At 38.1% G+C, this 18,702-nt stretch overlaps 1 protein-coding gene across 1 annotated transcript in view; it reads left to right on the forward strand.

Moving 5' to 3' along the window:
- WDR72 (WD repeat domain 72) overlaps positions 1-18,465 on the forward strand; it is a 219,210-nt gene extending 200,745 nt beyond the window's left edge. The window contains exons 19-20 of the mRNA XM_044231052.1: positions 11,595-11,699; positions 17,123-18,465. Coding sequence (XP_044086987.1) covers positions 11,595-11,699; positions 17,123-17,178 — 161 coding nt within the window. The 3' untranslated portion in view covers positions 17,179-18,465. The remainder of the gene's footprint in view (positions 1-11,594; positions 11,700-17,122) is intronic.
- The last annotated feature ends 237 nt before the right edge of the window (positions 18,466-18,702 follow it).

An 18,702-nucleotide genomic window follows, 5' to 3' on the forward strand; every position in this document is an offset into this window, starting at 1 on the left:
AACGTATAAAAGAATGAGAATAAATTTAGGCTCTGTATTTGGGGAATACTTTTTAAAGCTTTCTCTCCTCCATTTCCAGGGAAACATTTTGCCTTTCAGAGACAGGGTGAGAGAGAAGGGGCGGGGGGTAGGGATAGAGGGGTGGAGGGTGCAGGGATGAGAGAGAGAGAGAGAAAATACCTAGGAAGAAGAACTTGGGCAAAACAATAAATGTTTAAATATTCAACAAATAAGTGTATTTTTCTTTTTCTGGTCACCTTTCCCAGACTCATGTATCCATAAGATAGCTTTTGAGTACTTTATGTGATAGAACCACCATTATGGGGTCCAGAGAGACACATTCCATATATAAGATGCATTTCAGTAGATAGAGTGCGTCTGTGGATGTTAGATCGCATGAATCATAGCAAAGATCAAACCAAATGCTTTAAAAATTGAGTGACCCTTTCCTTGAACTAATGAAACAAAAATGGGATGTCCTGTGAGAACAAAATTTGTTTTATGCCTGTACATTGAGTTCAGAGAAATGAAACCCCTAGTGTAAATTTACCTTTATGATTTATGGGTGTGAGGAAAAGAGAGTGGAAATCGGTGAATTTCTCTTCTGTTGTAGGGACTAGGTACAATATTTTGCAATGTATGACTTTTACTTTCTAAAGCCCTTTAAAGGGAAGGGAAATGAGTTGTTGTATAAATGATGCTTTGGCCTAGACATGGTCCCTCAAGATGGTCTACCCAATGTCCACATAACCTTATTCCCTGCAGAGCAAGTCAACTTCCCCAGCCATCGCTGCTCGTAGATGCATTAGACTCATCACATTTGTGGAACAATACTATCCATGAATTTCCAATTATATGAGACAAGCTAGTGAGGACAGAAAAAGGCACATTGAGTCAGGTCTGTGATTCTTCTAGCCCAGTCTTCTGACTATAGCACTAGGGCTCATTATAGAGAAGCAAAGTTGTCCTCATGACATCAGCCTAAAATTTTAAGATGTATCTCAGAATCTCTCTTCCCTATTAATGTAGTCCAGTGAAGTGGTCAGACATAAGAACCAATGACTGGGATGAGAAGAATAACAGCAGCCAAATAAAGTGCTGAGAAACACAGAGGAGGGAGAAAAATTAATGTTATCTGGTAGGTTGATAAAGACTTCATGGAAAGGGTGGCATTTGAGCTCAGTCTTGAAGAAGGGGGAGCATTCTGGCAAGTAGGGAATTGCAGATGGGGTGAGAAAGGTTATCTCAAGCTGGGAATCTTCACATGGGCACTGATGTAGAAAATAAATGGCATACCCAGTCGACAATGAGTTGTCTCATCTGGCTCTACAGTATATATCAGAGTCTAAGAGAGGGTCGAGTGGAGAAGGCCAACATCCAGTGAGAAACCTCCAGATGTGAACTGAGACAGTATTATGAAAGGTCTTCAAATCCATGGCTCCAGAATTCCTCAGTGGTGACTGAGCAGAGGTGCTTGTAGGTTTTCCTACACAGAAGCTACATGATCAGACCTTGTTTTTAGGGATATGACTCACCTCAGTTTAAAGAGTTGCTAGAGGGGGAGACATGTCTTGGCTATTAAAATAGAGAAGTGACTCTGGCAGTGGAAAGTAGGGTCAGAGTATAATGATCTTGAGGAGTTGAAAGAACTAGAGATGAGAAAAATGGCAGTAGTAGGTGTATATAACTTCTTGATGAGTTTATAAATATTAGTCACATTCTTCTTCAGATTGACTTCCATGCTGGAGTCTTGGTCTAATTTCTTCTTGAGATATTCCGATATGATATAGACTCTCCTCCTCCTAATTTCCACTTTGGTTGGCCTCTTAAATTTCACTGTGTCCTGTATTGGCTACATTCTCTGGAGGCACATAAAGGGTTCCTGATCAGAGGCCTCCTGGGCTCGCTTGTTGGTTTTCTCATGGTCAGTTTATTGTTTTGGCCATCCCCTTCCTAAAGTGCCAGCCTCCTGTTAAGCATTTGCCTACATTTTTACATTGGTCTAATGTCCTTGAGTCATAGTCAATGATAGCTCAGAGCCATGTTCTTGTTACACATACTTGTTACTTGGATCATGTTTCCTTTAAATGGTTTCCAGAATTTACTATAGTGACATGTGTACTCAGCATGTATTCCCAGTGATTCAGCCTTGCGATTGTTTTCTGTAGTTAATCTAATCAGTCTCACATTTCACAACTCAGGAACTCTTAGTGTTGTCTGTAGTCCTGGACATTTTTCTGAGCAGTCGTCCAAATAATTTGTAAAAAGTCAGTAAGAGGAATATTTTACACTGATCTAGGACACTGTTTTATACTGTCTTATCTAGACATATCTGTCCCTGACCTTTTGCTACCTATTACTTTACTCTGTAATGATGATAACACCTTTTTTATATTGAACACAGTTTTCTGTGCTCTCATTACATTTCTCATTACATTAGAGTTACTGGTTTTCCTTTATCCATGTGCAAGTTTGCTCTTTAGAACATTGCTTTCTTTAGTTATGTTTCTCTTATCCTTTATTTATAGATGCCGCTGGTTTGCTTAGTGTCAAAATGGGAGTTTCTCCTACCTCCCTAGCAAGGTCATTTCTATATTTTGGACAACCCTCTCTTAGAAATATTAGTACAAATTTATGCAGTGACTCAGTTTGAGAATTTGAGAAGGCATCTTTCAATGATTTATCCCCCAGAAAAATTAATATTTTGAAACGAGAGGCTACATTTTATATGCATGACCATAGAAGCAATCCACGCCAGCAGACCACCTATGCTTTCTCTATCTGGTGTGAGTGCATGTGTGAGAGAGTGATGCTTGCTACCGATTATAATACAGTGGCTGCACACATTATTAACATCCTAGCATAGCTCCCATTCAATTTCAGTAGGTTCTCCAGAACACTAACATACCATTTAATGACATTCAAATAAAAATAAATCTCTTTTAGAGTAACCAAGCCTAACGATACAAAATGTGGTAACGTAGACCTTTTGTTCCTTGAATCCTTCTTAATGTTGACAAAGAACTAGAAAACTAAGGCATAGTCTAGATAATTTGATTTCCTTATTTTCCATTTCCTATCTAGGAGATGAAAGAGCTCTGACACTTGATTAACCATCTGAGACGAACGTTTTCCCCTGAGATAGAGACGACTATCAGCTGGGAATTTGAGACTGCCTGCCAAGCATTCTCCCCATGCTGATGGTGTCATCTGAGGTTCGGCCTATGGAAGGCTTGCTGCTCTTATGAATTCCAGTGGTCGGGCCATTTGACAGTTTCTCCTCCCACTGATTCAAGAGAAGGATGTTTTTGCTATTTTTCCTTATGGATAACTGTAGACTTTGCTGTGGTTTAAATTGCCCCATGCTGGGAATCCTTATCTTAAGTTCATATATAAATCACGTTTCTCTCTAGTCTCAGATGCTAGCCTGATGCGTTGTTGATTGAAGGGTCTCTTTTGTTTTCCTGACCTTCTAAATTTTCAAATGCAAGCTGAGAAGTTCACTATAAATTGCCTCTTAGAATTCTCCCTTTATTGACTGTTCTTCAATTTATCAATACATAGGGATATATTTGTTTTCATCTTTGAAATCTATTCCTGCTTTCAACTTCTTGAACTTCTGAACAGTAAAATTAATGCATCTGTGTATTTACCATAGGATTTGGTCCTTATGAGAAAAGCCAAATGACTTTTGTAGAACCTAAATGGCATGAAGAGTGTGAGAGTTAATTTCTATACATTCTCAGAACTCATCCATCACCTATACCTTTTAGTGATGACAGAGTCCTTTCAGATAAGATGCTTCCAAATCTCTTTGTCTTGAATAATGATCTCTCTGGTTTAACATAGAAAGCTGGGATTGAGCTTGCTGATTTGACCAGTTTATTTCTTGCATCTAGAAAGTGTCTTCTTTACCAAATGGGACATATGAACAAATAAAAAATAATAATAGGTAATGTGTCCTTGAGTATTTCAACTCTGAATTTATTCAGTAACGTTCAAAGACCAAAGTTGAGGAAATTAGTTTGAAATGATGTTTAAAAAAAAAAAAAAAAAGTGCCTGCTCACCTGCTCACCTCCTCTCTCCTGGAAGCACTGCTCACCAAGGAAATGGTGGCTCTAAAGGCATACACAAAGAAATCCAGGCGAGACTGTCACCGGTAACTCAAGATCTACCCTTTTGGGGACTGAGGAAATGCAGCAGAAAGAGAAGAAAGAGTTGCATCATTACCTGTTACTCTCCTTTCCTATCCCCCTTTTACCTTACCCATTTCCTTTGTGGCCCCTCCACAGCCTACCTCCAATCTGTCTCTATAGTCTATTTCAGTCTGAGAGTTTAGATAATTTGATTAGGGTTGGTTTTCATGTCAGGCTTGACTAAGACAAATGACTATAAAGGCCCCATCCTTACATACAAAAGGAATAGAAATAGTTGCCCTTTAAGAGATTTAACTTGAGGAAAGTACAATTCCACAGGAACACCACACCTCTGCATTCATTTGGCAAATAATAATGAAGAACCTCTTCTACAGCCCCAGGGCCAAGATGGCACGAGTCCTCCAGGCTCGTCCACTGCATCTATACTCCTTGCAGTTGTTACGTGGATCCAGTTAATTTGGTTTAGGATAATTTGTCTCATACTGAAGTTCATATCTGTCAAACTAATTAATAAAGAGGGTTTGTTTAAAGGAATTAATTGCATACATATGATTCTAAGAAGGATCATATAATTTATTTTTTAAAAGATTTGCTTTTGAAGATATGTTTTGCACCTTTGGTAAACATCTAATAGGTGCTTTTCTATACCAAGGAATCAGTTTGTTCTGAGGAGTGGCCAGACTGTAGCCTCAGTCCTTTCTTGGTCATCTTTCCACAGGGCTGCCTCACCCTAGCAGTGCAGCTACCCAAATATCCCTCTGAAGCGGCCCTGATGTCCTCTGTCCCTCAGTCGGACTAGGCGTTGCCACTCGTAGGAAAATACCAATCCTGCTTAATTCAGAAAGAGCTTCCGAAGTCCTCACTATTTCCAAGGCTAGTGTAGTGACCACTTACCATCTTGCTACCCTGCTCAGTGATACACAGAATGGTTGGTTGTCCTTGGATTTTTAACTGGAGGATATTTGAGTCTCCAGGCCAGAAGATGTCAAGGAAGTTGTCCAGTCCAACACTCTCATTTTATTAATAAAAGGACCTGAGTCCAGGAGAGTGAAGTGACATGCTCAAGGTCATGAGGTCACACTATTAGGACCAGAGGTGGAATTAAAAAGAACAGATCTTCTGCATCCTATTAATTGAACCTTTGTCCAGAACAACATATTTCTCCCCGGAAATTCCAGAGTTCATCTCTGTAATGAAATTGTTGATATTTTTTTTCCAATTAATTCATATATTTGGGTGCTAAACAATGAGGAATTTTATTTTTTCATTCAAAAATAAGGCAGATAGGACCTCCTTCTTTTGGCAGACTTCCTGTTGACATTAATAATAGATTACAGGGCTGTATGGGTGTGTTTGAGCTGTAAACTCTAAGCCTGACCTTAAGATTTTTCCTTTAAACTACAAGTGAAAGTAATTATTGTTTTGGGGGGGACATCTTGGTGGCTTATGCGGTTTGGGGTCTGCCTTCGGTTCAGTTGATGATCCCGGGGTCTTGGGATTGAGCCCCACATTGGGCTGCCTGCTTGGCAGGGAGCCTACTTCTCCTTCTCCCTCTGCCTCCCACTTGTGTTCTCTCTCTCTGATGCTCTCTCTTTCTCTCTCTCTCAAAAAATATAAATAAACTATTTAAAACACATTTTTTTTTAATTTTTAGGAATGCTCATTACCAGTTTCCTTCAGTCATTTCACACGTACTCTAAGTACATGCCCTGTGTCTCTCACATTGGGCTAGAGATATGCTCACTTGTTTATCAGCCCGGACATCCGGGAAATCTCTGTATCTGAGAGGAATAAAGCATTGTTTAAAAAGATTCGTTAAGGGGCACCTGGGTGCTTCAGTTGGTTAAGCTCCCCATTCTTGGTTTCGGCTCAGGTCATAATCTCAGGGTCATGGGATCAAGCCCTGTGTCAGGCACCAGGCTGGGCGTGAAGCCTGCTTAAAATTCCCTTTCTTCCTCTCCCTTTGCCCCTTCCCTTGCACTCACTCCCTCTAGAATAAATCTTTTAAAAAATAATAAATAAATCGTTTCATTAATTATCTTTTTTATCACTCACATTTTCCTTCCTGGTCCAGCCATGGATTTCACCTATAGAAGTTAGCTATGGACAGATTTTTTCCCCCTTAGACTAAATAATCAACAGTTTGATCCTGCTGTGTGTGTGTAATACACATATATCCCAAAACTATTTAAATAAAATAACAACTTTAATTCTATACATCTAGTAAGGATACCAAAATAATAGTTATCCTTCACAACGTTTTGGAAAATTCATTTCTTTACCAGTTGGAAAATGTCTTCTTTGAAGCAGTTCATACTAGAAAATGTCATCCAGAAAATAATATTCCATGTCAGATTACAATTGCAGAAAGATAGCAAACACACGTAAGTCTAATGCTAACTCGTCTTGCTGAACTTGTCCATAAAATAGTTACTACTTAGTTATAAAGAAGCATTAGATATTTTATTTAATTCTGGGCATCTTTATTTGATATTTCCCCCAGTTTCCAGTCTATACTGACACAGAATCAGCCTGAAGCCTGAGGCAGGATGCAGCTATTGCTATTCAAAAATAATCAAGAAGTCCTATCACTTGATTATCTCAGGAGATACTCTGAAAGTAGGGGTAATAAGTACAGCGGTCTTCAGCTAGATAAGTTTTCCTGATAAGACATCTGTCCAAGAGAACCACTTTGTAAAGTGAATTTGGGGTCTCTTCAAATGACATCCTCCTTGTTTACAAATTTGGTGTTATCACTTCAAGTCTTTTTGCTGACTTTGTCTCCCTCTAAATTAAAATATATTGTGGTCTTTGGTGATCAGTGAGTATTACATTCCTATTTACTTCTTGAATTTAATGTCAGTTTTCTTTCTTCTAAGCCTGTAGAAAGTTTTTTTTTTATTTTTTAAGTTGATTCATAGTGATGCCTTAAGATGGAGAAGAGACTTAACTGATCAACCAAGAAAGTGATCAACTCTTCACCACAGTACGGAGCTAGGACATTTGAACTCAGGTGTTTGACTTCGTCACTGCTCATTCCACAAATGAGCGTTCTTTTAGTCTTCCCTGACTTCTGCAACTTTATGACCTTGAATAAAATGTGATTAAATTTTTTGCCTGAGTTTTATCTGTGACTATAGTGGTTTATTCTATTCAGACCAATGTTTCAAACTGTTGTATCTTTTTATTAATGGTTTTCTATAAATACCTCCAGTACTCCAAAAAGTCCATACATACGATGGATGGGATATATTTTTAAATCATTCGTAAGTCATCATATTGAAAACATCATTTACAGTGCAGATTTTATTCACACTGTAAATGACATGGCTTTTTAACAAGGGCTCTATTTATTCTATAGTACTGGGTTACTTGGAAGAACCAGCTGCTGTTTGTGGACGTAAGTGGACCTTTTTCCAATGATCGTTCTCTTGTTGGGGTCAGGGGGAATAGTTCTTGGACCTGTTTGCTGCCTAGGTGTAGCCACCTTTAAAAACTAATACCATCTTTCTGCAAATGATGACAAAGGGAAGGTGGGAATTTTTGGAGGTTAACTGAAACCAAATTAGAGAACAGACGGATATAAGGAGCATAACCACCGATGACCCTGTTATCACATTGTCCTACAGTAGATCTTTTTATAGTGTCTCTGTCACACAATCCTCCGGGTTTCTTCTGCTGTTGAACTATTCATTTCTTTAGGATCTAGAATTGTAGTCAAAGTAAAACACATCATTGTCAAACACAACCATACAAAGTACATAGACTTTTCTATCTAATTATTAAAGATATTACAAAGATATTTAGAACACTGGCCCTTCCGTTGTCAGTATTTTAAAGTGTGCGATGAGTAAATGAAATAGCCTTACATCTGTAAAACTGTCAAGAAGAGTTTGTCTTTTTTGTCCCTCATCCCCCAAATGTGGACTATTTCAGAATCCATTACAGAGGAAATAAACAGTTGATTTTAAGTTAAGGATAACCCTAACAATCATTTGCACTATATTGATGTCAGAAGTATCTCTCTGCCAAGCTTTAAAATGCATCTTCAAAAACTACTGGAAATATCCAAGAACTTTAGTGATGAGCTACAAATGGACTTTGGTATTGATAAATAAAAGTCAATATGTATAGTGAAAGGACAACTTACTGTGATAAATGGGCCCACCATCAGTAAAGATCAAATTATTGACTATTTAGGGCAAGGAAAAACCTGTCTATAGCTAACTTCTACAGGTGAGAAGAATTAGCCACAACAGCAATTTAGGAAAAGCTCAAAGAGACACGTTAAGAGAATTCATTAAAAATGCATACAAAAGTAGGCAGCAGCATTCTGTTAAATACATTTGTGGCACTAGGCTCATGCATTTTTTTGGCCATGTCTGAGTTCACACATTTTTTTCTCTTGCCTTGAATAAGCTCCCTTCGGGCTACCCGTTTTCCTTTTTGGGAAGATCTAATTCAAAATTCATTTCCCAATCTCCCTATTACAGGAGAATTACTTCTGCATTCCTAAAAACTATGTCACTCTTGGAATATTGTCTCTAATGCTCCTTCTACTTTTCATTATACCTCAACTAGAGACAAGTTGTATGAGGGCACATTAAAAGTGCCTTGTGGAGCATAACAAATAGCATGGAGGACATGGGGAGTTAGAGAGGAGAAGGGAGTTGGGGGAAATTGGAAGGGGAGGTGAACCATGAGAGACTATGGACTCTGAAAAACAATCTGAGGGGTTTGAAGTGGCGGGGGGGTGGGAGGTTGGGGTTCCAGGTGGTGGGTATTATAGAGGACACGGATTGCATGGAGCACATGGATCTTGGGTGGCATTCCTTTGTGTCACTTACCGAGTATGTATGAAGTGACAAAGCCCCCAGCCTTTGCTCCATCATTTCCTAATGGGCGTTTAGGAACAGTGGCCAGACCTCCTCTATAAATTAGCCAGTAAAAATGACAACTCTTGTACCATTGCAAATTTGGAAGCTAAAATGTAGGTAAGCAAAATATCTGAAGTTTAACCCTTTCTGCTCTCCTACCCACTCACAAACGACACCCTCCAGAATCCGAGGTAGACACAAAAAGAGCCACATGGTACCTACCAGTGTGGGTCTGGTGAAGCTCATTGAGCTACATCTACGGCTAACTTTCTGAGCTTCTTGCAAGGCTTAGGATGTCCGTTCATCCTGGAAACCCTTTTTTTTTGCCACTGGAAATTGATACAGGCATTTACTTTGTTGTTCTAATGCCATGCTCTCTTCCTTCTTGAGGGCCCTGTGTCTAGGACAGGGTCTTGCTGGAAGAACAAGTAAACGAACGAGTGGCTGAAAGTTATAAGTGATAAAAGAACAGTGTATGGGATGACAAGGGCAACGTATTTGCCCAAATAAACACAGGTGCTAACTCACTGGCTGTTAATAATAGATTCAGCTGTATGATTCATTCCTTATGATAAATATCAATGTAAATATTTCAGAAAATTAATAAGATAGAAAGGAATAAAAACATTATTAACACAGTCCGGTAAATCTTGACAGTGTAATAGTTTTCTGCAACTTTGCTATATTTAGTTATCCACCTCAATGTGTTACAAAAATCGATGGATTCCAAAATAATCTGTAAGTATGATCTAAACTGAGGAAAATTAAATTAAAGGCAGCTACACCAATAACTACTTAGGCCATATGTGTCTCTCCTCCAAATTAGAAACTAACCCGCACCACCATTTTTACAAATAGGCATCCTTTGTCTCAAGGAGGCCTAACCAAGGAACTGATGGGATCTAGTTGAAGATCATTCAAAGCACATATCCTCTCAGATCAGGAGGACATCTAGCAGGATACCTCTGCTTCATTCACTTGTTCACTCATTCATTCCACAAGTCCTTTAAGAATACCTCCTCAGGCCTAGGGCAGACAAATGCATAAAGCAGACATGGTACCTACTTCCTTTTTGGGGGGAAAATTTAAATGACAGCATTTCACATAATTTTCCCACGTTTTGTTCTCAAAACATTTCAGAGAAGTGAATTCAAACTCGATGCACACACTTTCACAGAACAGAGGAGAACTATCCATGTTCTGAGAAAACTGGTGAAGCTTAAGAGAATACTTGGACTGGAATTATGTTACTAGTCTCCTTTAAAGTGTGTATATTGTGGACTTCAGGTCACGCTCACCAATGCTTTACACACTCCATGAAAATATGCTGAGGAACGTGAGAAGTGCGAGCTCTGCTCACGCTGCTTTGGATCTTGGGTGGCATTCCTTTGTGTCACTTACCGAGTATGTATGAAGTGACAAAGCCCCCAGCCTTTGCTCCATCATTTCCTAATGGGCGTTTAGGAACAGTGGCCAGACCTACTCCCCTGTGCCAACAAACATATCATTTCGTGTATGGCTTATATATTTTCTTGTTTGCATTTATGGCCTATAAATAATATGTTGTGTGTGTTATCAAGACCTGAAGAGACAGTAGTAGTGTTTACTGCAGCAATTTGCAATAGATAAAATTAGCAGTAGTCAATAATACACATATTTATGTAGTTTGGCTTCAGACAAGTATGATGTAATTTATATTATTGTGGTCTTGCTTTGTTTTGTTATTCACTTAGTTTTTTTTCATGAAGACAATGTCCACTTTTCCCAACAAGTTATTCCTTGAACGAATAGAATATGGAAATATGTTGCTTACGGAGATAATTGAGACCAAGAATTACAACTTTTGCAAAAATGTGGAACTTGAGTCTCTTTCTCTAACGGAGCTAGAAGTGTTATGTGCTTTAGGAAATTTCAGATTTCTGTGCTCATTCCCGTTTCTGTTTGTAATTCCTACTCAGAAGATGATGACAAATTATCTGAGGTCACCATTCAAAACACTGGCCGTAGTTATTAATCATTTGCCAACTATTTATTCTCTATTTTAAATTTTATTTACATAGGGCTTTTATTCTTTTTTTTTTTTGACATTTGGAGTTTCTCATTGGATGAAGAAGAAACAAAATGCATTTAAGTGTTCATCAGCTGTGATTTGTGTGACAAGATGAACCACCGCACCCATGCAGAGCTGCTCTAACTGACCAGCCCCATGTTCTTCCGTCTGTGTCCTATGGCTGCTAATTGACGATATTGTTTTAGATTTATGCATTAAAAATACGATTTCTACTTCGGAGGGATTGCTTTGTTACTTTGTAGCTTTTAAGCTGATGCCATGAACTTATTTTTCTTGTAAGATAAAGTCTCATCTATAGATTTTTCAACTAATTACATGTCTGCCAATACATACTTAGAGGATACATTTTATTTCAATTTATTATTTGTGTTTACATAGTGTGTCCCTGGAAATATCTGTGGAACTGAAAGGAAATATTTTAATGGTGTTTATTACTACTTTTTCATCGCTCTCTCTTTTCTTTATCTCTCTCTCTTTCTTTTTAATAGCTCCAGTCAGTCCGGTCAAGCATGACAGCAACTCAAACTCGGCAAACTTCCAAGACACCGAGGACATGCCTGACAGATGCGTCCTGGAAGAGTCTGAGAGTCCAGGTGAAAGCCATTTAAAAATAGTCAAGTATAAAATGATAAATTTGACACAGCTTTGGGGTCCTTGGAAGGGGTGGTGGGGAGGACATTGTAATGCTGTTTTCTCTTAGCAGCTGTGCTGTCAAATTAATGGTCACCTCCAGGGGTCACGGTGTGGAGCTGTTACCTTTGCCTCTTTCATCAAGGATTCAGTTGGAGGAAGTACAAAGGCTTTATGACTGAGAAGGGAAGCTGACACTATTAGTTCATTATCATCAATTTTAGGCTAAACTGGTTAATAGAGGCCGAGATTGAAAACTGGAGAAATGGCAGCATTTTAAATATTTCAAGTAATGGGATGGAGCGGAAGTGCAGAGTTAAGAGAGTCTCAGATGACAGCCGTCATTACAGTCTACTCACCTGCCTGAATACAGCTCGCTAACGGGACCAAGGGGTTTTAGCATAGCAGTAATGGACTCTGGATGGATCAACTGTTGAGAACCAACAAAACAAAAGAAAGTAACAACCCTTCCTCATGCCATCAAATTTACCCACATCCCAGGTTACTTAGGTTTGTATTTTCTTTGTAGAAGGAATAGACAGAAATGTAGCAGAAGGATAGAGCCAGAAGCCCTTAAGCATGGATTTTTGTTTCTGTTTGTGTCTTGTTTCAAAACATGCCTAGTCTTTAACAACTAATTAATCAAAAGGAAAAAAAAAAAAAAAGTCCTGTGGAAGTCGAATGACGTTCCCAGATCACTACAAAGCCCTAAGGTACTAGAAGTTACCTTATTACCATGAGTGAAAGGGTTAACTCTTTCCTCCCACCGTACGTTTTCCCTTCTTGTTTTCTCCGGCTGCTGTGTACCCCCGACCCTCTTGCATCTTTGTGTGCTGATCCTTGTATCAGATTTTTGATTCATCCTCTCTGTGGCCTGTCAGCTTAGTTAAGAGATTTCCAAATCTTGTAGCCTTCGCTGACAGGGGGCAGCTGCAAACAGTCCCCTGATCCTTCCCCGAGGAGAGCTACTGAGATTTAATTTTCAGTGAAAGGTGCAGCCTGCAATCTATGTCAGGTCCCCTAAGTCATCTCGGAACCCCAATAGACCCGGTGGCGATGGCATTGTATTTCAGTTCCCTCCACTAAGCCAAGATTCCTCAAAAGATGTACTGCTGCCGTGTGTCTGTTCGGAAGCGCACTTCTGCCTCAGCGTCCCGTGAACCTGAGAAATGGCATCTTTCTAGCCCACAGAAATTTTTAATCAGAAACTGAACCCCACCTCCTGCCATAATATCTAAAACACAAATGTAGGTTAGTCCCACTCTGAAAGGGAGAGGCCGGTGGTAGTGTTAAATGTCTATCAGACTATTTTAAAATTGCTTTTAGTTTTGACAAAAATTACCTAATTTTGACTAGGTTTTTAAACTGCCTCCATAAACAGTTCCATATCAACCCGAGGCAGTTAAATCCCTGAGCCAAGTTTTCACCAAAGTGTTCATTGTTTTTGGCAAGAATAGATTGGCTTTATGTCATTTCAAAAGTAGAAGAGATTTCAGGCCTCCCTCCGTATGAGTGGAATTGTAGTAAAATTCAAATATTGCATAGCTTATCTGACATAAACAAAAGGATATATCATAACAAAGATTAATTAGAAAAGATTGGTACTGATAAAGGATCTTAACTTAAAAAGTGAGTACTGTTCTATACATCGGACATCATTAAACTGGTAATAAAGAATGAATTACTCTGGCTTTTTCCTCTGTCCATTCCTGCATTTTAAGACATCTTGCCTTATAGGCCTAGAAACCTCTGGAGAGTTCACTACTGGTCTCACTGCCTTCCACTGAGAATTTGTGGCTTGGTTGTCATGGAGACATCGTATTTCTCCAAGAATTGCTCATATTGATCCGTGGCCAGGCGTAAATGGCCAAGCGAGTGTGAGGAATAAAGGGGGCTGGGCAGTCCTATAAAATGACCAGGGCTTGTGGGTTGGAAATAAGCTCATAGCAAACACTTAGGTAAAAAGAAAGAAGCAGTTTTATTTTGTTTCAGGATTTCTTTCTGCACTTTGGGCCATTGTCTTCTTTCACTAGGAACTGAAAGAAACTTGTTAGTCACTTGTCATGTCAGATCTTTGGTGCTTGTCCTGACACAGCTGTCAGCCTTCCAGCTCTGTGCAGTTCAGGGACACACAACAAAGAGGCAATGACATGAATTATTTATTGCTCCTTGTGTGGATAAAATTCTGTGATAAGAAATTAAGACACTTCTGACAGAGGTGCTTGTTTAGTAAGAAAGATTTTGATGAGAGAGTGCATTTCCTTGAAGTATGAGCATTTGAGAGGGAAAATTCTTAAAACAGAACACGAAGGAAGAAGGTATGTGAAATTGGTGGCGTGGAGGGACTTCCCTGCACCGTGAAAATATGACTGTCCACTTCTCAGTGTCCAAAAATGAACTAAAAAAATACCAAGCCATTCAAAGGGGGGGGGGCTCCAAAACTATAAACATTACTTTGGTGGTTGAGTTCCCTCTGTTTACCAGGTGTGAGTGGGCTCCTCTGGGAAGCACATTTAACCACCTTCATTAGAAGAGAAGGCAAATTTGGAGCTTCTAAGGGACAAGCTTTGGGAAGGTGTTGTCAGACCAATAGAGGTGCTTCACTAGCTAAGCTTGTGATTGCATTGGTGTATTTGTTATTCCTTACATGGAGAGGAGTACATTGTTCTTACCATTTTCACCTGGCATCTTATCGCTCACTTAAAAGTCCTTTTTAATATTTTCATGTCCACGAAAAATCCCCCCATTACAAAGCTGAACGTGGTCAGTCTTCTAGCTTTAATGGATATTGACCTTACATGGTTTTATCTATGCAACTCTAAATGACTGATATATTTATTACATCACTTTTAATGAAAAGACCAGTTGTTCAAACGGCATATGGAAAATGAAAACAAAAAATCATTTTCCCATACAAGCACAGTTGAGGAATATTGCCTCATATATTGTTCTTTCCAAATAAAATCTTTTCTTTGCAAATCCCCTGAACATCATTTTCCTTTGCCCTTAGAGTTTCGTATCGCGGATACCAATTCCTTTCCATATGCAGAGAGCAAAGGGTTGTTGAAGCACAGAAAAACTTTAATAGTTTACTTCTTTAAAGGGGAAGTTAAAGTTTTCTAAACATTGATGCAACATTTGAAAATGTCATTAATGAAATCAAATTTTTAAAGTTTATACACAAAATCAGATTGACTTTCAGCATTGATTATCTTTGAAGGCAATGGGTTTTAAAGTCAGTCTGCAGACTGTTTATTTTTTCATTGACATCACTTCTCCAGCACTGAATTGACGAGGATGACCCATGTGTAAATGGGCCGGAGTGTGCATATAGGTCACAGTTTAGAGGACTGGTGCAGTGGTTGTTCATGGTCTCTAGAGCACTCTACCTATTCATCATGCCATTGTGATCTCTTTATTGGTTCAAGCTGTATACCCAGGTGAGTGCCTGCAGTCCATTAAGGTTGGCAAAGCAACTTTAGACCAGAGCATTCTTGTTACCCTGACCCTGCTAGTGAACCTGGAGGTCTTGTCTGATAGGTTAAGGTCTCCCTCAGCAGTGTCTTTTCTCTGGAATAATTCATTAGAAAAGAGTTTTGACTCACAGGTGAATCCCAGATTGAAGTTTCTGGCTTAGCTTCTGTGAAGTCTGCTTACTTCTTCACTGGCATTTATACATCCCCAAAACCTGTGGGAATAACTTTGATGTCTAGTAATAGAAGCACCGAGACAACATTGTGAACTTACAGCTCCCTTTTTTCAGATTTTAGGGCCATTAGGCTTTCTTTCTTTGGTTCTTTCAAGCCTCATCACTTCTGAATCTGAAAGATGCTATCACAAAAATAGTTTAGGGCAGTCTTTTGCTGGTTAACTTCTTGTTAACTGCTTCATGCACAGTGAATAAAGCTCAATTCCTATTTTCCCAAATCATAAAAAGTATTCCTTGTCCCCCATCTTTGCACTCACGATGATAAAAAATTTAGTGTGACATTCACAATTTTTAGCCAACTGTTAATGAGAGACCTTGGGCTTTTATCACCTTATTGGCTTGGAAAATTAAGAATTTTACTTCCTAGTGCACTAGGGACAGTGCATTTAAACATAGCTTTGGCTGAAAATAGTAGTGACAAGAAAGAGTTTGAAAGTACAAAAAAAAAAAAAGGCATTCAGCAGCATTTTCACATCATTCTGAAGTAGTTTATAATCAGTATGCATTCTGCCATTAATAGAACATTTTAGTGGTTTTTATATAGCACGTTATGTGTATAGATCTATATACATCATTGTCAATCAATATTGCATTTGCATGAATCTGATGAACAAAACTAGATTTCTCAGTTTCCACGGGATGTACTACATTGCAAAAAGCCAAGGTGGAGGTTTTTTTTTTTTCCTTTTACTATTCTAGCTCATGAATCAACAGCAAAAATCAGGTAACAGAAAGTAGGACAGATTCAGGACTAGAGTGTTGGAGATGGCTGATGATGATGCATGAAGCAGAAAAAATGTGGAATGTGTGAGCAGCCCGTCAATCATAGCTATCGAGAACACACTTCTTCTTAGTGTTAGTGCTAAAAAAAAATGTTCTGGAAGGAGTAAGAACAATTTCTGTAGGAAAAAAACATAAACCCTTTCTTCTATTTAACAATATCAACATTCTTAAAAAGTTGCCCATATGGAAAAATATAAGCATCAACCTAATAATTTTTAAAACATGTAAAATTCAAGGCTTATACACACACACATATATTTAAGTAAAACAGATACCTAGCTTTTTGAGTCTTTGCCAGTAGGAGTGGGAGTTACCATGCATGGTCATGTTATTAATATAAATGTATTTAGAAATAGTTTGCTAAGGCACAGTTCTCCTGTATGTTTCAAAGTAATTCAAATCAAGTGATGTTTTTTAGCCTACATTAACAATCATTCAAGTAGTCTGAGAAATAAATGCTTTTCTGATTCTATAATTCAAACCATTTTTCAACAAACATTTATAACATTTGATCCTAAAATTGCAGTTGTGGGTTTCTCTGAGCAACTGAGATATTTGAAATTTATTAATTTCTAGCCCAAATCACCTTGTTGAAAACTTTCATCTTTGTTGGCAATTAAAAGAAAAAACAACCTATATTAATAATGTATGCAATTAAAATATATTTACCTGAAGCCTAGTTTATAAGAATATTTTTTTATTATCGTAACATGTTGTATTTCAGGATAGAAAAGAAATCTAGAAATCCTAGGTAATTCTCTCCTTCCTTCATCTCTTTTCTCAGTCCTTCCTTTCATCCTTCCATCTCTTTTTTCATTCCTCTCTCTCTTTCTTCCTCCTTCCCTCTTTCTTTCTTCTTTATTTCACCATATAACCAATCTCTTTCCTTTCTAGGTAAGCCAAGGCATCATTCATGGATAGCAAAGGTGTGCTCCTGCAAGCTGTGCTGAATGGAATCTTATCTATAGGAATTGGATTTGGACAAATGATGAAACCTAAACATGCCATTTGTTTATTGTTGTATAAAAACTGTGCTGTTATCGGTCAAGTTACTAGGTTGTAAGTAGATTTGCTAATACTTTGGAAAGAGCCGTTTGAAAATGTAATTACTGACCGAAAATATCTGAATTGATCTAATTTTAGAAAATCATTGTTGCAATCACCCTGTATTCCTGATTCTTACTTTCCTTTAAAATTTACAACAAGGAGTGCCAGGCTGCAGACACAAATTTAACGCTGTCTTAGATTTTCTTCCATCTTTTCAGTTGGTTCATTATAGGAGCAGTGTTAAAACCACATTGCTTTTAAATATTGTAACATATAGTACTTCCAAATTTAATGCTGCTTCAGTGTATTTAATCTAAAACTTTACCACATTTATTCGATTTGTTAGGTTAGGGCATTTTGTTTTAGTATATGCTTTAATATGGATTAGTCACCCTGCAGTAAATCTCATCAAAGCATGAAATGTTGTCAACAAATAGCCAGGTCCATTGAGTCATCAATTAGCCCAAATAAGTGATAGACAGTATAACAGGGACCAATTTTGTGAGGTCAGATTCATTTGGACTCCTAATGACATAGAAGCTAATGTCTTTGTTGATCTTGTTAGCCATACAGATGTGAACTATGTATTTACTTAGAGCACATAGCTGTTGATCCATATTAGGTATAAACTCCTGCAGTTCTTTCCCCAGAAAGTAATCTGACTGGCAGGAATTCTTAAACTAAAATATGCAAAGCAATATAAATAGGAACAAAGTGCTCATCTACTAAGCCCCTTAGTGAGTGATTTATTCGTTGTGACCTATGTTGTATAATTCCTGGATTTACAGAAGATCATCAAAAGATTATTAGTGTGCCTATGGACACAAATATTGCCTAATTCATAAAAAATGGAAATGAAATGTTAAATATATGATCTATCTATCTATCTAATAGGGATGTGCTAATCACGTCAATCTAACAAACATATTTGAGGACAGTAGCATCAGGTTGCTGGGTCGCGGTGGGGAGATTAGAGAAGTATACATTGAAATAGCATGGTCTCCACCTTTAAGGAACTTATAATTAATGACTGACCTGGATGAATACATCAGAACATAGACACCCAGTGAGTGTGACTCCTTTAAAGCAGACATAAATCTGTGTTCTTTTTTTCCTCCCTAAAATATGATGTCATCGCTTGAAAATACTTTTGAGTTGTACTTCACAAAGTAAAATATTGTCAATATGAATAATCATGGAAAATTGTCATCTTTTGAAAATCATCATATATAACGCCCCTCCCTCCCACCCACATACACACACATTGGAAATAGTCCAGAGCTACTTAGAACAAGTTTCAGAATAAAGGAAGGTAGCAGGGTAAGCAATGGAAAACATTTTCTTACATGCTGTGTATAGGTTCTGAAGCCCATTGCAAGAAGGAATACCAAGAACATTTTTGATGATAGCAATATAAAATATGTACA

Source organism: Neovison vison, chromosome 13 (genome assembly GCF_020171115.1).
Source record: "Neovison vison isolate M4711 chromosome 13, ASM_NN_V1, whole genome shotgun sequence".
Classification (NCBI taxonomy): Eukaryota; Metazoa; Chordata; class Mammalia; order Carnivora; family Mustelidae; genus Neogale; species Neogale vison.